Source organism: Sorex fumeus, unplaced genomic scaffold (assembly GCF_029834395.1).
Source record: "Sorex fumeus unplaced genomic scaffold, SorFum_2.1 ptg000131l, whole genome shotgun sequence".
NCBI classification, from domain to species: domain Eukaryota; kingdom Metazoa; phylum Chordata; class Mammalia; order Eulipotyphla; family Soricidae; genus Sorex; species Sorex fumeus.
Window position 1 is genome coordinate 3,404,697 of NW_026606188.1, and position 21,568 is coordinate 3,426,264.

Genomic DNA, 21,568 nt, shown 5'->3' on the forward strand with positions numbered 1-21,568 from the left:
GCTAAGAGGATGAAGAACCTCTGGTTCTGGGCACATCTCTTCAATTCCAGTGTTCTTCCTTCATAAACATATGCCTCAGAGACCTGGGCCCTACGAAAACAGGATGAGAACACTATTCATGTCTCCCAAAGAGGAATTGAAAGAGCTATGCTTGGAGTATCATGCTTCACTCAAGTGAGAGAACGAATCCAGAGTTCTGACCTCTGTTGACCATAGAGAATAGGGACGATGTCTCATTTGCCAAGGCATCAAAAATCAGATGGGCTCGACACGTAATGCGATTTGGAGACAACTGCTGGCCTAGAGCCATTACCGACTGGATTCCACGGGATATCAAAAGATCGCGTGGCAATCTACCTATGAGATGGTCAGACTTTTTCGTCAAGACCCTCAGCGATCAGTTTGAGGCTCTTCATGTTCCTGGAGCGAACAGATGCCATTGGGCTGCATCAGCACATGACAGGGAGGAATGGAGACGTTACTGGTGCCCGCTCGAACAAATTGGTGAGTAACAGGATGTCAAGTTATTAGGTGATCAAGTGTAAGCATATGAAGTGCTGAAAGAAATTTGAAAGTTCTTACAGAACTTCTCTTGTCTCAAAAAATCCAGTACAAATGCCACCCAAGACCATCTTCTTTGGCAATGCTGAAAATGTATTGTTTATTATGATGGACCCTTTGGCATTATTTGTGTTGACAAAATGTAACCCTGCTTTGAAATAAACTCACTTGTATAATCACATAATTGATCAAAATATACAGGTCAAAGGCTTAAAAATCAAAGTAGCTATCTAATAAATTAAGGCTAACCTAGTCTTGTATCCAAGAAAGATAGAAGAGTTTGGTTTCCAACAAGAAAGGACAGCCCCACCATTCAATTTGTCAATAAGCCTGCTTAAGTTATACATCATCATGCTACTCTTTGGATAAATTAGTAGCCGTGCCTTGCATTACATTAGTAATAGACACCTAATAATTAGGCATGTAAATCAACTCACATGTACTCCTATCAGCTCCTATCCTATTATTTCTGGTGACGAATTATTCTACCAAGATACAAAGTTAAAACTCAGCTTAATAGTGCAAACAGATTCTCTTACCTGAGGAAATAAGTAAGCACAAGCTCTCCAGCTTCACATACTGGACGGTCACAAACAAAGGCGTGATTCCAAAGTCATCCTGACATTCCATGTTGGCTCCTTTTTTAAGAAGCAATTTTACCATATCAGTATTTTCCTAAAATGCAGATTCATGTTTTAAATAATATAAAACAAAGAATCCAGAAACTACCTCTCTTCTTATTGTTTCTTATAGCACAGCGGTAGGGCGTTTGCCTTGCACGCAGCCAACATGGCCGACCCGAGTTCGATTCCTCCGCCCCTCTTGGAGAGCCCGGCAAGCTACCGAGACAGTATTTAGTCCACACGGCAGAGCCTGGCAAGCTACCCATGATGTATTCAATATGCCAAACACAGTAACAACAAAGTCTCCAATGGAAACGTTACTGGGCCTGCTCAAGCAAATCGATGAATAAATCTTCACTAAAGAAAAACTTTTTTTAAAAAACCTTATTGGTGGATGGAAATAGGTACTAATCAGATCATCTACAACTTTGCCTAGACTATCAAACAAACAGATGGAACCCTGATTTCAGAAATTACAAACTTTATAAAAATTCTATAAAATCAGCTGCTACAGGGGCCGCAGTGATATATTACAACGTGTAGGACTTGCATGTAGGCAACCTAGGTTTGATCCCCAGCACCCTATATGGTCCCCTGAGCCTGCCAAAGGTGACTCTGGCACACAGTCAAAAGTAAGTCCTGAGACCCACTGGGTGTGCCCCCCCACACACACACCCCTACCTCCCAAAACAATAGAAAAACAATAATTAGCTTACTAGCCTGAGTTCCAAGGAGTTATGATAGTTTCTAAACATACTAATTTAAATAGGAGTCACCGTTCTTTACCAATTTATATCCCAAATATTCTGATGGTCTCTTAACTATGTTATCAACATTTGAATAACCCAGATTATCCATCCCTGTAGCACAAAACAGCTAGAACTACTAGAGCAGTTGGCTTACTCTGAATCATCATTAGCATTTAGACTGCCTGTTCTTTACTGCACTAACCATCATAAATCACAGGCAAGTAGGAAGCAAAAACTGAATAGAACTGTCATTTTAAAAGGGTAAAACACACAATTTACATGGAAATGAAATAATAAATTTAGAGGTTACCTGAAAAGTAGCCTGGTGCAAAGCATTCCATCCACACATTGAATGGGATCCATTAACATTTGCTCCACCTCTAAGCAACAGCTTTAACACATCTATCTGTCCACTTTCAACAGCTGCAATACAGCAGTCAAAAAAATTGCTGTCAGTAAAAATGCATGTTTGTAGGCATGAGCACTTTGGATATATTCTCACCACTTACTCACCCCAGAACTAGCAATGCTGTGCGCATTCCTACTAACAAAACAAAATCCTGTGGCAACACCAAAGACACTGATTACAATGGTCTAAGCACAAACCAATTAACATCTCCATCTCTTCTGGGCACATACAAATTATTTTCAACCCAATTTTAAAAAGTACAAGGAAACAGAAGTAAGAGGCAAACATTTATTCTCTCTGATAAGAGAGAGTATGTTTCTTTTCTGTTCAAAGGCCCAAAGATTTATTATCATTACTATTTGATCATAAATGACATGGTCACTAACAAAATAGAAGGGAAATACTGCAAGTTCTGTGTCTTAGTTTATTTTTACCGTCATAAATAGCAGCTGCTAAAATTTTCTTCTATCAATTAAATTATCGTAAAATTTTGCTCACATAAACAACAAAGGTTGAATCAATGCAATTAGCTTCCATAACTGAAAATAATGACTCTCTCATACACTGCTGCTAGAGCAGATCCTCTAAAGGTATTTTACATACCCACACTTTAAAACTCATATGCCCTTTTACTATTTGTACTATTTGTACCAATCAAATTCTTTTTCCTTATATATTCTAACTTAACTTTACCACAAGATATCTGAATTCTAACATGATGCATATATAACAATTTGCAAATCCTACCTAGTAAGGTTAGAATGTTTAAACTCATACAAGCAAATGGAGTTAAATTTTCCAGAGTATTTCCTACCACAAAACTTTGCTATGAAAGTGTCAGTAATTTTTTAGTTTAGGCACAGAATGAAAAAGATAAAACAGAACTAAGTAGAGCTTAGTAAGTATGCACACAAACTATTAGAACTGTACATTTGAGAAAACATCAGTATCTTTAAGGAAGGAGTGCAGACATGTGTATGAACTTCATGTGCTTGGCTATGGGGCAAGAAGATTTGAAACACAAATACAAATTTCTATTTCACTTCAAGCATACAAATGTTTTCCACAGTAGGAGGTAATAAGTAAGAATGTTACCTTGTTAAATGCAGTTAAGCTAGCAGAACAAGAAGTACAAACACAGGATGATCTCACTTATATGTGTATAGACTAACTGGAGAGGGAATGCAATGTTTGAAGGGGAATGCCTAGATCATTGACGCCAGAGTATATAGAGAAGGGGTGAGAAGGAAAGAAATTCAGGGAGGAAGAAAAGACAGAGAGAAAGCAACAGGAAGTAGGGGGGCAGGAGTCTGAACACAGGTGGTGTAAAGGAGCCGTGCAGCTAAATATCCAGACTCATAGTTAGAGACTTGAAAACAAAAGACGCAGACTTCAACAACCAAAGTTAAAAATGTGCCTATCTGGGTGGCTGGCTGAGGTGGGGGTGGGGGTAAGGGTGGGTGATGGTGGGGCCTTGGGAACCCTGGTGGAGGGAAGAAGACACTGGGAGTGGGATGGGTGCTGGAACAAAATATGTCTAAAACCCAACTATGAATAGCTTTGTAAATCATGGGCCTTGAATCTGTAATGAAAACTTTTTTTAAAAACAACAGCTCTTAAAAAGGCATGTGCTGGAGAAATAGTTCAACAAGCTGAGGAAAAGCTCTGCATGCAGAAAGCCCAGGTTTGATACCAACACCCTCGGGCACCCTGAGCACCGGTAGAAGTGACCCCCCAAACACAGAGACAGAATCAATCTCTGAGTACAGCTGAATATGACCCAAACCAAACAAAACATTGAAAGACACAGAGACTTGAATTAGGACTAAACCTGAAAAATGTTAATTCATGAATAAAAAACTGGGAAGATTAAAAATCCTAAAAAGTATAAAACAAGATGGATGTATTTATTATTGTTGTTGGGCAACAGGACCATGATATTGATTTCATTTACTGAACTTATACCAAATCTTGGGCTGGAGCGACAGCACAGTGGTAGGGCATTTGCCTTGTACGCAGCCAGCCTGGCCGAGCGGGGTTCGATTCCTCCATCCCTCTCAGAGAGCCCGGCAAGCTACCGAGAGTATCTCACCCACACGGGAAAGCCTGCAAGCTCCCCGTGACATATTAAATATGCCAAACACAGTAACAACAAAATGGAGATGTTACTGGCCCGCTTGAGCAAATCGATGAACAACGGGAGGACAGTGTGACAATGTATACCAAATCTTGCTTCCCCCATAAATATAGGGAGATTCGGAACAGAAAAACATTCATTCAAAACAATGTTTGCACAACATTACTCACTGCAGTACTCAGTAAAATAGCTAAGATTTGGAATCAACCTAGATGGCCAAAGACAGATTAGTGGATTATGAAGATGTGGTATAGATACACAACAGAAAGCTACACAGGTGTAAGTAATGATGAAATCATGCAATTCACAGCAACATGTAGAACTGGAAGATATCATGCTATATGAAGTCAATCAGAAGAAGAATAAACACAGACTAATATCACTCATATGTGGTATTAAGAACAACCAGATATGGGAAGCAATGTTTTAGGTAGCCCAGGTCAATCTTGGCCCCAGAGTATAGGGAGGGGGAGAAGAGACAGGTGAGAAGGTCAGTTCAGGGCTTTCAAATAACACCGCTGATGGTATTAAGGAATGAAAAAACCACAGAGCCAACAACACTGAAATCAAGAGACCCAAACTTTAACAACCAAACTTAGAAAGATCCTGTCCAAAGGGCAGACTGGAGGGGTAAGAGGGAGATGGGAGGGAACCAGGAACATTGACAGAGGGAGTGTTACTTAGGAGTGTTACTTAGCTCGGAAATACTTTTGTTATTTCCTTGGTAAAGTGATTCTTAATTTAGGAATAGGGTATGTTAAACTGTATAGTGGTAATCCGGTGGGGAATCTGTGCTGCAATACTGTACGTCCAAAACTCAGCTATGAGTAGCTTTTTAAATCTCAGTGCAGTGCTTTAATTAAAAATATTTTAAAACTAAAACGAAGTTTTAAAAAATAGGGAGACTGCTCAAAAGGCTGGAGCACAAGTTCTGCATGTAGGAGCTTCAAATTCTAGCCAAACACTGCAGAGAGCAACACACACATACACACACACAAACACACATGCACACACAGTCAGAAATTCTTTCATCAAAAATATTCTTGTGGGAGGTTTCATAAATTCAACCGTGAGACAGTACCACTATAAAGTTTAACATACCTTATTTCTAAGTTAAGAATCACTTTACCAGCAAATAACTAAAGTATTTCCAAGCTAAGTAACACTCCTAAGAAACAATCTAAAGTCAATCTAGTTTTGGGTGGAAGTATGACAGAAAAAGAAAATCTGTTTCAAATCTAATTCATACATCATTACATCATTATCAGTGATTGCTGGCAAAACTCCTTCTATAACCAGATCCTGTTAAAAGATTACCAGATTGCTGGGGGCCAGAGCAATAGTACAGCGGGTAGGGTGTTTGCCTTGCATGCAGCCGACCCGGGTTCGATCCCTGGCATCCTATATGGTCCCCCAAGCACCTCCAGGAGTAATTACAGAAAAAAAAATTACCAGATTGCTAACTTGATATATGAAGCTGAATGAAGATAAGTTTGTTATTCAAGAATTCGACTGACCTTACAAAACTGAAAGTTGGAAAAATTTTGTTCAGATCATTAAATACACTATAAAAGTCAGACAAGAGAAAAATTGCTTTTATTTTTTAATATCATACATAAATTATCTGATTTCTACATCTCTAGTGAAAACATTTCCCAATTATAAAAAACTGAAACCAACACATGAGCAGATAAATAGCATTTTATTGCTATTTCTAATTATTTCAGGGTGATTATTAGCCATTAAATCTGCTTTGAAAAATTAATGGCTCAGAAAAGTGTATTTAAAGCTATCTTTAAAGTGTATTTAAAATATCTCCTTTGAAAAAGTTAGATTAACTTCTTGTGTTTATATAACAAATTAACAAAATAAAGGTGGGAAAACCATACCCACATATTATTTATTATGGATAACTAAAAAATATTTATAGAGAAAATAAAAATTAGACTTGACTTCCTATCTATTGGTCTCCTTAGGCACTATGAAAATGTGCTCTTAGGATGCGGGTGAATTCTCTGGAACACAGGCTTTGCAAGCTAGAGCCCAAAGACCAAGCCCTGACACCACAAGGCTTCCCCAGCCACTACTGGAAGAAGTTCCTGAGCACAGAGACAGGAACAGTCACTGAGCACCACAACGTGTGGCCCCAAAACATCCTCTGCTTGCTTGTAGACCCCATGTCAACTGAGACTAAGGTGATAAATGACTGGTTTCTCCCCATGTATATTTTTGGGATTTTGGGATCACACATGACAGGATGCAAGGGTTACTCCTAACTTTGTGCTCAGAGGTCACTTCTGGAAGTGCTTGGGAGAACCATAAGCAGGGCTGGGGCTAGAATCTTAATCAACGACATAGAAGGCAAACACTTTACCTCTGTATTATCTCTCAGGCCAGTAACAAATAATAGATTGGACAATTTTTTTAAATAATAACTAAAAAATGTATTTTTCAAGACTAATGAGACAGTTGAAAGTAATAAAGTACTGTGTCACATGGAGAAGCCCTAGGTTCAATCACTAGCACTGCATGGTTTTGAGCACTGCCAGGAGTGACCCCCTAGAAATTCACCAGCAGTAGCCCCCAAGTTGCGATGGATACATTCTGAAACAAAATAAAAAGGTAGCAATATTTGTCTCTCCTAAAAAATATGTTTCCTTTTCAAACTGACTAGGCTTTGAAATTAGACTGCAGGATATGACAATATAATGTTATTTAAACAGTCATTCTGCATAAACTATCTTAAGAATGACAAAATATATCAGGGAACTTTTATTGGTATTAAACAACAGACAGAAGACCAATTCTTGTGAAAAGAGCAACACTTGAGGTTTCCCTACTATCCACACAGCTACATTTATTTTTTTATTGTAGTAAGAGAAGTTTAAGTTCAAGCTAAGGGAGGGTCAGATTGAAGAGTGAGTACTCAAAATACAGAAAACAGCTGCAGCACAAGTCAGTCCACTGAGCTACGAAAATGAAATCTGTTTCCTGGGTTTGGGTACACAACCAGCGTTGCTGAGGGCACTGTGTTCGAAGGTCTCCAGTTGTGCTCAGGAGACCATATGTAGTGCCTGGTGCTGCCATCAAGGGAAGTGCCTTAACCTCTGTATTATATCTCCAGTCCAGGAAGTTGAAATATGTTTAAATAGTTTGAATTTGTCAAGCAAAGCCCCGGAAAAAGAAAACTACAGAGGAGAGACACCAGTATATAAGTTCTTCAAGAATTTCTGGCTAAGGTTTGGGTCACACACGCATGGGCAAGAGGATGCTTCCCAGATGATGGCTCAAGAATTAGAAGTAAAAGAATTAAGAGTCAGACTATGATGTTGAGCAATAGAACCCTGGAGGCCCAGCCAAGTCACAGCAGTGAACCACATACCTTATTAACACCCTGGGGATCTACCTGAGCTCTTCAAGAGAGGCCAAGGTCTAAGGGCCACCTCTGTGAGCTTCTTTATCTGTTCTGACTAAACCTAAAATAAATCCTAATGAAAACAGAAAAGGGGCCAAGGTAGGGAGCTGAAAGGTTTAGAAAATACCTTCAGTTCTCTCCAGATCTAGCCACAAGACATAAAATCAAACCAAAACCAGTTCAAGGTGACAGAAAGGAAATCAACAACTCTGGATGCAGGGAAATGCCGCGTCCGGCGCTGCGGGGCCGAGCCAGGGGAGGGCCATCAGGGTTAAATCAGCACTCGAGTCACACAGGGTTCCGTCATTCAGGAGATGGCATGAGTGCGTACGTGCGTTTATTCAGAGCACAAGTACAGATTTAAGTATGTTTCCACAACCCACCCAAAAGAAAGGAAAGGGGATGGGACGTGGGAAAGTGGATGGGACGATGAATAGAGCCATGCACCGTTGGTCAGTCACAGTGTGCAGAGCCATGCACCGTTGGTCAGCCACCTGGTGACCCTTTCGACCTAACGCTACCGGTGGGAGTGGCCTGCTTTGTTACAGTTTTGACATATCCATAGAGACTGTGCTGTTCCTCGTACATCATTTACAAATCATTTACGAGGGTGCATTTTCCCCAAACTTAAACGTCTTGTACTGGGAAGCTGCCCAGCTTTGTCCCCCAAACTGAAACCTCCTGTACTGGGAAGTTGCCCAGCTTTGAGCAGGACAAAGGGGGAATGAAAAATCAAGCATTCTTTTACTTGGTCATTAGGCAACATCTCACCCCTTTTTTCCAATTATGGCACGCCAGGACCCCTGTCTTAGGTCGTCTGTCGCCCCGCCGTGGTACCCGTCATTGGGGAGAATGCTTTAGTCCCTGTCTTAGGTGTGCGCGACGGTGACGGAAGTTGCCCGTCATTGGGTATCCTGGGCAAGGGCATACTTCCTTAACCACGAGGAGGCACAGGGGAGGATTGATGACATTTCTACCAGACCAGGCAGGACCCAGTGTGGCTTGACCAGAATGGAGCATGGCTCAGAAAAGAGGGGCAGGGGTAGGGAGGAGGGGTGATGGGGATCTCTTTGTTCAGTCATCTGGGGTTTCTGTACAGGTCCGGTCCGCACTCCTTCTCCTCCTGCGTTTTCCGGTACCGGCCACGAGATGAGGTTGCTGCAACAGATAAAGAAGGAGGCTTCCCAGGCCCATTATAAATACCTATCTGAATAGGGCTGCTCTTTGCTAGTTTCTCTCAGCTGCATAAAATGAATTTGAGTGATTTGCTGATCAACCCTGCCAATCTGGTTTCTGACAAATGAAACAAGTTGACTCAGGATGCAGGGCCCGAATGTAAGCATCAGTAATAGTATGATCAGAGGGCCTACTATAGTAGATATTAGGGTGGTGAACCAGGGGGATTGATTGAACCGAGACTCGAACCACCCTTCCTGAGCCTCTCTCTCCTTTTTACACCGTTCCAGGCCTTCTCTCAGCTTAGCCATGGAATCTCGGACTACCCCCGTGTGGTCGGCGTAAAAACAGCACTCTTATCCCAGCGCTGCACACAGCTCTCCGTTTTTAAGGAAGAGCAAGTCGAGCCCCCTCCTATTTTGCAAGACTACTTCCGACAGGGAGGTCAAGGACTTTTCAAGATGGCTAATAGATTTTTCTATTCGGTCCAGGTCCTCATCAATAGCTGCTCTTAGAGAATGTTGGGTTACCAGAGCAGCGATGCCAGTGCCGGCACCTGCCAGGCCTATGCCAAATAGAGTGTTGATGGTTAGTGCGGATATAGGTTCCCTGCAGTTCCTACGCAGGACATCAGGGGAATTGGACCAATAGTCAATGAGTACCTCAGCAGGGTGGTATATGATTTTTGGGATAACAATAACCATAAGACAAAATTCTTGGGAGGCATTAAATACTGAGCCTGCCAAGTGGGGAGTTAATCCTGAATGTGAACAGGCCCACCAAGCTCCAATTGTTGGTGAGATCCAGGCGGAGTTACTCCACCCTGGGGACTCCGCATTCTGTGCACACAACTCCTTCTTGTTTTGAGGGACTATACCTACACATGTCCCTTGGCCAATAATTTGGGTCATGGTCAATTCCTGGGGGCGGACCTTCCACCCTCCAGTGGCTCTGTAATTAACATTGTATGAGGCGTTAATACCCATAGACTCATAATACGGTGGCGTGAGGCTATAGCACAGCCAGCAGGCTTCAGTCAGGTTTGGGGCAGTAGCATTCAGAGTCTGATATGTGGCTTCGATAAGACTCCTGAGGGGGTTAATGATTGGGCCAAAACTGGGTTTTGGGATGGATAGGCCGGCTGTAACAGGGGGTGGTGTCGCCTTAGGGCCAGCCGTGGTAGTGATGGTGGGCTTAAGAGGGGGTTTTGGAGCCTCAAGTGCCTGGTTAGGGCCTAGCGGAACCTGCTGCACGGGTTCGATTTTTAAGAGGATCTGCAGGATAACCCCATGCTATGGCCTGCTATACCACATAAGTCCCCAATTCAGGCCGTTGACCCATCGGGTCTCCGACCTTCCCTTATCAGTGAAGGAGATTTTGACCAGAAGCATTTGGGGGTGGTATTGTACAGAATATGAGCCATATCTCAGTGGCACAGCATGAGAAATATTAATCAGGTCGTGGTCAACCGACCATTTCCAATAGCCATCATTAGAATCTACGCAAGACCAACTGGCACAATAGTAAGATTCAGGGCCACCGCAGGTTCTCCATTGGCCTGTCCAGAACCCGGGGCAGGTAAAAATGCCATTGCGTGTCATAAAGGCTCTGGCCCCAGGCCTTTCAAAACCATCCTGAAAGGGGTAGGCGTCTTCCAGGGAAAAATATAAGTCAGGGAAGCACTGATTAAGGGGTGCTGCGTCGCAGCTTGTGGTACTCCAAACCTCATAGTCCTCTCCACTCCTTATGACCCAGGTCTGCTTGAATGGTTGGTGTCGATTGGCATGAGTTTTGGTAGGGTCCTTCATTAATAATATAACGAGGGTCCAGGTGATAAACGTCGTTGTGGTCATTTTGTTCCTGTGGAAAAAAGAGAGGTTTGTCTCAGGGCTAAGTGCCCTGGAGGTGAGTTTCATTATTTTTCCCAGCTGTGGGGGACAAATGATCGTGGGGTTCATGTATTGGCCTGACCAGGCGTTCCGGCACCCAAATGGGTTTTTCTGCATTTGTTGGATATACACAAACTGCGCCTCTGACTCTGGCAAGTATCACTGCCGGTGGTTGCCAGGTTCCTGAGGACAGATCCTTCCATTTCACCATTGCTTTATGGGGAGCCGGAGTAGCAAAGTGACATTGGGCTGCGCTGCGGCCCGAATCATCGAGGAGGAAAAAATTTAAAATGAATAAGGTTGTGGATAGGAGCACTTGTGGCCCTTGACAGCCTTGGTAGATCTCACCCTCTTTTGTTTTAGAAATGTAAGTTTTGAGATGTTGGTGTGCTCGCTCTATGATAGCCTGTCCTTGGGGGTTATAGGGAATGCCTGTTTATGTGCAATATCCCAGGTTTCACAAAAGGAATGAAAGGCGCGGCTTGTATAGGCCGGTCTATTGTCAGTTTTAATTTGCCTGGGATTTCCCATATATGAGAAAGCGGTGGTAAGGTGATCTATAACATGTTTCGTTTTCCCCTCGGCATGTAGTAAGGCAAAAATCATGCCCGAGTGTGTGTCTATGGAGACATGGAGATAATGCCGGTTACCCAATGAATTAGTGTGGGTCACATCCATTTGCCAAATATCATTTGCTCTCAGTCCTCTAGGATTGACTCCTAGGGATGGGGAATGTATATAAGGAGCGCAAGCGGGACAGACAGTGGTTATGGAAAGAGCCTGGGCTTCGGAACAACCCGTATGAAAACAAAGAGACTGGGCATTAAGGTGGAATTATTTTATGTAGCTGTATGGCCTTATCATAGTCTAGGGATGTCATTATTAAGTGGGTAGCTTTATCTGCTCGTTCATTACCTTCTGCAAGGGGTCCCGGGAGGCCAGAGTGTCCTCTAATATGACCCACAAAGAGGGTGTCCTTTCTGGCCCAAATCAACAGTTGCAATGTTTGTAATTGAGATAAAATTTTCGAGCCCTCATCTATGCGGGGTGCTGTTTCTAATTGGGGGAAGATATTGGCAACATACACACTATCAGTGTAAATATTGAGGGGCTCATTAGGGAATGTCTGCAAGGCCAATAATACAGCAGTTACTTCTGCAAATTGTGCCGAGGTCTCAGCAAGCTGTATGGCGTGAACAACCTGCCCATCAACCACTACAGCTCGACCGCTTTTAGAGCCATCAGTAAAGAGTGTTCGTGCACCTGGAAGGGGGGTGGACTTAATGATTCGAGGGAAGATAATAGAGCAAATCCTGAAGCTTTGCAGGAGTTTATGTTTAGAATATGCCTGTGTAATTTGGCCTTTAAAGGAGCAGACAAAAAAGGCACAAGGAATCATCATATTGCATCAGATTATTAATCATGTCTTTGGAATAGGGAACGACCAATATGTCCATATCCTTAGCAAAGAGTGCACACCCTATGGTTCTGACTTCCAGAGTAATTGAGAAACTAAGGTGGGATAGGGAATCACTGTTCGGGTGGGGGAAGCTGAGAGATGGACCCAATATAATGGACCAATCTGCCAGAAAACTCCAGTTGGGGCAAACTCTGAAGCAAGCACTATAAATTGTAGTGGTAGATTGTAATCAATATGGTGTATTTGCATTTCTTCTAAAGCATCCTCCACTTTTCTAAGAGCTAATTGTGCCTCTGGGGTCAATTGACGAGGTGAGGAGGGGTCAGAATCCCCCTTCAATAGTTCGAAAAGAGGTTTGAGCTCTCCCGTGGACAGGGAGAAGGATGGTCGGAGCTATTGGAGTTCTCCCAAAAACTGTTGCCATTGGTGTAGAGTCTTTAAATGGGAGGTGGCAAACTGTAATTTTTGAGGCGCTATTCCCACCTTGTTTATGGTGTATCCTAAATATCTGTATGGGTGAGAGAGCTGTACCTTGTCGGGGGAGATTACAGGGCCTGCTGATTCCAGGGCGACCCGGACATGATCATAGAGTTGAAGTAACAGGTCTTTGGTGGGGCAGGCGGCTAAGATGTCATCCATATAATGAATCAAAAGTTCATTGGGGAAACGAGCCCGGACTGGCACTAAAACCGCTGCAACATATATCTGACACATAGTGGGACTATTAGTCATGCCCTGGGGAAGGACTACACATTGGTAGTGCTGATAGGGCTCCTGAAAATTAGGGGAAGGTAGAGAGAAGGCAAATCTTTGACAATCTTTAGGAGCTAATGGAATATTGAAAAAACAATCTTTAAAATCTATCATTAACAATTGCCAGGACTTTGGTATAGCGGAGGGATGGGGGAGCCCTGGCTTCAGGGCCCCCATTGGATGCATGGTGGCATTGACTGCTCTGAGATCTTGCAATAATCTCCACCCGCCTGTCCTTTTCCTTATAACAAAGATTGGGGTATTCCAAGGAGATGTGGATGGGGTAATGTGCCCCTTTTCTAATTGCTCAGATACTAGGGCATGTGCGGCCTGTAATTTCTCTTTAGGTAGGGGCCACTGCTCCACCCAGACTGGAACATCTGATTTCCAGATAATGGGGGTGGGGGGAGGCCGCTCGACAGTGGCCCCGATTAAAAAGGCTTATGTTCCGGCCCAGGGATTGCGGCCCCTTCCAGTTCTTCCACGGGCATCAGAGTTATGGGGTCCCCTTGCCCCAGGGCTGGGTAATCACTAGTAATATGGGCTATAGTCCGGAAAGAAACCGGGGGTGGGAGGGGGTCTGGAGGTGGCCAGGCGGTGTGACTAGAACTGCGCCCATGGCTGAAAATATATCTCGCCCCCAAAGATTGGTGGGGAGGTCTGGGAACAGAGAGGAGCTGCTTTTCTTCTGTGTTTAGAGCAGGGGCAAGAGGAGTCTGGCTCCCACATTCAGAAATCACGGGGACTTCGGCATATTCATGTTCTGCTATATCATTGCCAGCGTCCCCCTGCAGAGAGCGCCCTGTTTCTTCCTCCTGGATTTCCCCGAAGGTTTTTTGGACGTCACACAGCTGTTCCTACACCCGGACACGGGTGGTTGACAGCGCATCTTTAACCAATCTCCAGAGGGAGAATGTAGCGACGGGAACCCTATCCGACCCCCTATCTCTGAGGGCTCTCTGTAGATCTATCTTAACCTGTTCCCAGTCACAGATTTTGAATTCTCCCCCTGTCAGGAACCAAGGGCTGACTTCCCCTATTACTGTAATGAACTCGAGTGCGGTCCTAAACTTAATAGCAGTTCCCTGCTGTTTCAGTAACTTAGTCAACTCGGTGGCCAGTCGAGTTTTTGAGTCAGAATTTCCCATGGTACCATGCACTGTTTCCCCCGCTTATATGCGGTATCTCCCCCTGCCTATAGGCAGGCTCTCCCCCTGCTATGCGCAGGTGAGCCCTGTCCGGTTCTCCCTCGTACCTGATCTCGGTGGAACGTCTACTTGCTGCGTCCGGCGCTGCGGGGCCGAGCCAGGGGAGGGCCGTCAGGGTGAAATCAGCACTCGAGTCACACAGGGTTCCGTCATTCAGGAGATGGCATGAATGTGTGCGTGCGTTTATTCAGAGCACAGGTACAGACTTAAGTATGTTTCCACAACCCACCCAAAAGAAAGGAAAGGGGATGGGACGTGGGAAAGTGGATGGGACGATGAATAGAGCCATGCACCGTTGGTCAGTCACAGTGTGCAGAGCCATGCACCGTTGGTCAGCCACCTGGTGACCCTTTCGACCTAACGCTACCGGTGGGAGCGGCCTGCTTTGTTACAGTTTTGACATATCCATAGAGACTGTGCTGTTCCTCATACATCATTTACAAATCATTTACGAGGGTGCATTTTCCCCAAACTGAAACGTCCTGTACTGGGAAGCTGCCCAGCTTTGTCCCCCAAACTGAAACCTCCTGTACTGGGAAGTTGCCCAGCTTTGAGCAGGACAATGGGGGAACGAAAAATCAAGCATTCTTTTACTTGGTCAGTAGGCAACAGGAAAGAATTCACATCTCTATTATGCAGGATCCACAATATCTGGCATACAAATGAGAAAATAGTCAACAGAAACTGCAACATGGCCCAGATGTGAGATTTAACAGATCAACTGAAGTACTTCCTGGAAATATGTCCTTAAATTTCAAGAAAAATATGTTCAAAGATTTCCCTATTAATATACATGCTATCCAGATAAAAATGCACAGACACTCTCAGCAAAGAGAAAAACTGTTTACAAACAAACAAACAAACAAAAAAACTAGGGGCCAGCAAGACAGTACATCATGGCCACCAACAAAAGGCAACCCCCCCATGACAATTCACTGAATTCTCTCAATCCACGCCCACCCCCATTCCAAATCTGTGGTTGGAACTTAAGGTTTGTTCTCATTGAATACTGTCCATTTCCTCATTTTGTTCCTTTATGCCTCACATAGTCTGGATTTTATAGTCTCTGAGTCTTGGCCGCTGATGGGATTACACGGCGCCAGGGGGCCAGGTGGTGGGTGTGACCCCCGCCTACTGGAATTTGGAGGATCTGGGTGGAAGATGCTCGACTCCAATTCGAGTAGGCTTGGAGGTCTCGGCCCCGGAACCCGCGTGGCTTTGTCCCTCTGCCAGTACCTTCATGTGTGCGGAGAGTGGTCTCAGCATGGTGGTGGCTGGTCCTGGAGAGACTATAAAATCCAGATCCCGGACGAGAACAGTGCAGTCTCTGCCCCCGCGCCAGGGTGTTCCTTCCCGGAGCCCCTTGGAGGGGAGCGGGTTGAGCTTTCCTCCCCGCCCCGACCAGGGCTCCGGCAGCCGAAGACCTCCAGGACCAGCCACCACCATGCTGAGACCACTCTCCGCACACATGAAGGTACTGGCAGAGGGACAAAGCCACATCTTATCAAAATTTGAACAAACTTGCAGGCTATCGAATGTAGCCTGCCCACAGGGCAGAGTCTGGCAAACTCCCCGTGGCGTACCAAATATGCCAAATACCAGTAACAATGATGGGTCTCATTCTCCTAAATAGCCCTGAATATAATCTCAGGGCTAGGATGAAAGAGATGTTACTGGGGCCTGCTCGAGGCAATCGACGAATAACAGGATGATGAAATGAAAATGAAAATGCCTCACATATGAGTGACATTACTTTACTTATCTTTCTCCTACTGAATTACTTCACTTAGCATAATACTTGCCAGTTCCATATGTGTAGTACAGAGCAGGGCTTATCTTTCGGGCTAGAGAGATGGTGCAGTAAAGGTACAAGGTGATTGCTTTGCAAAAGACCAGAGGACTCTGGGTTGACCCGTGACAGTGCATATGGTCCTCACCACCAGCAGGAGTGATCACTGAGCACAGAGCGAAGATACAGCCCTAAGCACCACCAGGTAAGGCCCCAAAATAAAAAAAAAAGCAAAAACCTATCTTGGTTATTAAACCTCTATCAGATATATGGTGCCAAGAAGATTTCTCCCATTCAGCAAGATGTCTTTTTGTCTTAATGAACATTTCTTCTTTTCTTCTGGAGTGCAACGGCTTTCTGAGGTTATGTGACACACCTGTTTATTTTTTGTTTTGTTTTCCTAGGCACCAGAGTCAAATTCCCTTCATTAAAGACAAAGGCTGCGAGACCATCAGAATCTGGTTCTCTGCAGTTAAAAATATTTCCTTTGCTTTACCTCTTTCCTCTTTTTTTCTCCCCAAGTGCTTCTCTTCCTTAATTCTTCACCATAGCATTCAGTCCTAAAGGTTCTCTGAAGATTTAAACAGTGTAACTCACAGGCACATTCAGTCAGTCAGATAGAGCTCCAGAGAGGTTTAAAGGGCTGCTCCTCCGCAGAAAATTCCAGGGGAGAAAGGAGCTATCTGCAGGAGCTTTTCAGTGACATTTATTTCCTAACATAAACGTTAAGAAGATTCACAAAAGACTCACAGAGTTTTAATAAGAGCAATATTAACAGACACAATTCCAGTTTGAAAGAAAGACTGAAAAAGCCAGGAAATGAAAAGAAGATGCTGGTCCCAAGAGATTCTGTTTCCAATGAGTATGCACTTTCCACTCCTCTCCCACCAACCTTGGTAACTAACCTATTCTGTCTTCATGGAATTGCTTATTCTGGACATTCAGGAGTGACAAATGGGATCACACAATATATGCCCTTTCAGTCTGGCTGTTTTTTCCACATATCAAAATTTTCAAGGTTCATGTCATAGCATAGTCCATAATAGTACATCATTTGCTTTTTTGGCTAAATGGTATAATAATATTCAATGGCAGAAAGATATACCACTGTATTTTCTCCACTCATCAGCAGATGAATGACATTTGGGTTATTTCTGCTTTTTCAAATACTATGAAAAATCCAGCAATACGCATTTGTGTAAGAGATTTTTTTGCCTTGTCCTACTCTCTCTCATGCAGAAGTTTTTGTGTGAAAATGTTTTCTAGTCTGTTGGGTAGAAATTTCTTTTTCCCAACAATGTAGTAACACCAACTTTCTTTGGTTTTAAAGTATTTTCCAATTCACATAATTCTGAATTATGTAAAAAATTGTGGGAAGCTGGCCCTTTAACTGACCAAGGCCTAAGTGCCTGTACTAGGTATGGTCATCTTGACCTACGTGACCCAGAAACAGGCAAAGTCAGTGCTATGTATGGTTATCTTGATGTATGGTTATCCTGAGAGAACATCTGTCATGGCTGTCAGTAATAACAAGAAGTAACTATCTCGTGTCTGGTACGTGATGCATGTAAATTTTATAAATCATATGGACATGACCCTTTGTGTATCTACCTCATGTCTGGTAAATCATATGGACATGGCCCTTTGTGTAACTACCTCGTATCTGGTACAAGATACGCATAAACTTTATGCGTGATATGTGAAAACAAACCTTCCTAACCATATATGGGCATGACGTTTTGTGTAGCTGCCTCACTAAAGGATGTATACCCTGATTACCCCCAATAAAGTCTGTCCCTTTTTCTCTCTGTTTCTAAACTGCACTCTGTCTCTTGTGTCTTGTGTTCATTCGGTTGGTCCTTCCCTACACCTACAGATCCTAGAGCCACCTCCGCGGGCCGGAGAGTGGTCTGGTGGGGCCCCCCGCAAAAAATGGTTTGCAAATACTACAAAATAGAAAATTTACACATACAAGGATGAACATACGAGAAAGATTCTCTAAGATATTTTGAAAAGCTAGAGAAAATGAATAAAAAAAAAGTAACTACTTCGTGTGTCTATGACTAAGGCCAGACATTTGATCCACAAAAACCATACATTCCCATACATTCTTCTGTCTGTAGTAGTACGATCATAATTATCTTGTCATCAAAATCTTCAAGTAATGTGCACAAATGAGCATCTGTGCACAAGATGGCATCTGAGAACAAGGGAAAATTAACTCAAATCTTGCAAAAGTACTGTATTCTTTTACAACACCATTATCAATCCTGACAGATGCCTAAAACATCATTGGCCACTGATTCATTAGACATCTTATTTTATAATCAATATATAAATATGCAAACAGGTAACAAACAGCATATGAAATACAACTGATAAAATACAAAAATAAAAGAGGCATAAAAGCTGGCAAGATGGCACATTGAGGGTGGGGAGGGTAGGAGAGGGAATCAGAACACTGGTGGAGGGATTGATGGTGAAATATTATGTGTCAAAAATCCAACTATGAATAACTTTGTATAACTTTCGGGGGGGAAAGGCCTAAGAATCAGAATAAGAATCAGTGAAAATCAGAGATTATTAATTGAGTTCAGACTTCAACAAATGAAAAATATATGCATAGCTATACATATGATAACCAGAAAATTTTTACATTAATTTTTACATTATTTAATTAATGTACAAAATTTGTTCATTAATTTTAAAATTACTAAATTAATGTCATTTTTGAGGAGCCATAATAGTATTATTGCCTTTTCAGAAAGTATTCTGCTTTGGACATATGCACATGAATATTTATGTCAAATTATAGGTGTTTTCCTCAAAATAATGGCAAAGTCAGAAAGATAACTCAACAGGCTAAAACATATGCTTTTGGGTTTTGGGGTTTTTGTTTTTGTTTTTGAGGCATGGGGGGAGTTTTTGTGTTCAGGGGTTTTGCATTCAGGGATCACTCCTGGTGTGGTTCCATAGGCTCATATGTGGTGCCAGAGGTCAAATCCTGGTTGGCCCCATAGAAGGCAGGTGCCCTACCCATCATCCTTTCGCTCTGGCCTGGGAGCATGTGCTGTGCATGCAAAAATTTCAGGTTGAACTTCTGACACCTCATGGTCTCCTGAGCACCACCTAGGTCAAACCCTGAGCAGCAAATCAGGAGCTTCCTCTAAACTCTGTCCAACGTAGCCCCAAAACAACCAAATAGCAGTGGAGAGCACTGGAAGTGAAACAAAATTGGTCCCAAGTTGCAAACTGCTAATGCCGAGTGTTAGATACACAGGAATTTGAAATACTTATACTTAAGTATGTATTGAAATTAATCTGTGAAATTAAAAAAAAATTTAACTCTATCACAAATTTCAGAGACAACGTCAAATGAGAATTCCAGAAACACTCTGAATACATGAAAAATTCTTGATGTATATTAAAGCTAACTCTAAATTTAAAAAAAATAAGAGACTCGAAAGACAGATAACTCACAAAAGAGAGCACAGAACAATATGTCATAGCCCTGCCACCAGACCCTGCTCCAGGAAAGTCGGGCCACAGGTCTTCCACCAACACACCGCGGGAGGGCGCTGTGGGGCGTCTCTGTCCCTCCCCTGGGACGTTTCTCTATGAAATGTCACCCCTGCTCCTAATCTCTCTCCAGAAGTCGCTATAACTGCCCAGGACCCTCAGAATTACTGCAAGAAAAAAATATATATATATGTATATTTATCAGTTTCTGTACAGAGAAGATGGATCCTCATCCCACTGCATAGCCTACAGTGCTGACTGGCCAAGTGGCTCTGGCTTCTTGCTTTTGGGATTTGGGCTCCAGGTGGCTGCAATAATTTCTTGGGGAGCTCACGGCAATGATATGTTGCCTGAGATGTGAGCACAGAAGACGATTGTGCCTTCCCGCAGTACGATTTCTTCAAACCGACCCATTCTTACAGGTCTCCGGCCCCTTCATCCCACCCCCCAACACTCCACATTTCTGACAGTGTATCTTCCACCCTCCTTGAGAGAACTTTGGGATTCCTATATAAAAGATAAGTCCCAAGATTCTCTGTTCTCCGTGGAGGAGAACGGCAGAAGCCAGTTTGAACTCCAACATCTCTAGAAGTTTGGGGGTAGAGGTAGCAGCCGTCAGAGGAACTGGGGGTGTGTCGGGAAGAACTTTATTTAACACGGTAATAAAGAGCCTTGGCAGCCAATCTCCCTCCCTGGAAATTCTAAATACAACCATTCTACTGAGGACTTTTAATTTTATTTAGGAATTAGGTGTGGGCCTGTGGGGTGTTGGGGACCATGAGGAATGCCTGGGATTGAATCTCACCTGTCACAATCAAGGCAAGATTTCATTATGTTTTTTTTTCTTTTTGGGTCACACCTGGCGATGCTCAAGGGTTACTCCTGGCTTTGCAAACAGGAATCACTCCTGGTAGTGCTCAGGGGACCAAATGGGATGCTGGGAATCGAACCAGGATTGGCTGCGTGAAAGGCAAACGCCCTACCCTCTGTGCTATCTCACCAGTCCCTTCAGAACTTTTCTTGCTCAGAGTGAAGAGAACAAAAAATAAAAGGAAAAGACACCTTCCTTGCTCTTTCCAGACCCAGCTCAAACCCCTGTACCCCTTGTTTGTCTTGGGTTCATTATTTGTGTGTTAGTTGAAATTCTTCTTAACCCACCCCCAGTTCCTTTCACTCAGGGGTCCTCTTGGCTCTGACTCAGGAATAACTTCGGCATGACAGTGGGGGCTGTAGCCAGAGAAAGAACCAGGGTCCTGTGACTGCAGGCAAGAGCACTAGCCTCTCTGCTCGTGCTGCATAGGCCCAAACTATGGCTTGATTCTGAATGACCATAGACCTAATTTGAAATCACTCAGCCATGACTCAGAAATCACTCTGGCATGACTGGAGAACACTGTGGGGAGCAACGAATGGACCCGGGTTCCGTGAATGCAAGTTAAGAGCCCTATAACCTCTCTGTTCCCGCTACCTAGGCCCCAGCAGCTTGTTTCTGGAAAGCTTAAGCATGGGAAAATTCGGGTCGCGGTAGTTCCGGTAAAATGCCACGAGATGGCGCTGTGGACGTCTGCGTCCCTCCCCAGTCCCGTTTCTCTTATGAACTTTCCACCCTTGGGTTGGCTTCAATGTTAAGTATGGGGCAATTAAGGATCAAGCACTCAGCTTCCAAAGGTGCAGCAGTAGGGGAGCCGTGTGGATGCTTGTCTTTCACGCGGGTGACCGGGATTCGATTCCCGCCTTCACACATCTGTGGGGTATATAGCTGAATCTCCTCTGGGGGTTGGAGTGGGTTTCCCCGGCTTGATCTCTGGACAACGAGGGGTGCAGGGGTTTGAGTCGGGTCTGGAAAAAGCAAGAAAGTTTATTTTCCTTTTATTTTTTGTTCTCTTCGCTCTGAGCAAGAAAAATTCTGAAAGGGCTGGG

General features: G+C 43.6%; 1 protein-coding gene across 1 annotated transcript in view; it reads right to left on the reverse strand.

The window, feature by feature from the left end:
- The window catches only part of LOC130046072 (ankyrin repeat and SOCS box protein 3-like), a 178,093-nt gene that overhangs the window by 35,109 nt on the left and 121,416 nt on the right, over positions 1-21,568 (reverse strand). The window contains exons 4-5 of the mRNA XM_056138987.1: positions 2,244-2,356; positions 1,101-1,236 (exon numbers count right to left, since the gene is read on the reverse strand). Coding sequence (XP_055994962.1) covers positions 1,101-1,236; positions 2,244-2,356 — 249 coding nt within the window. The remainder of the gene's footprint in view (positions 1-1,100; positions 1,237-2,243; positions 2,357-21,568) is intronic.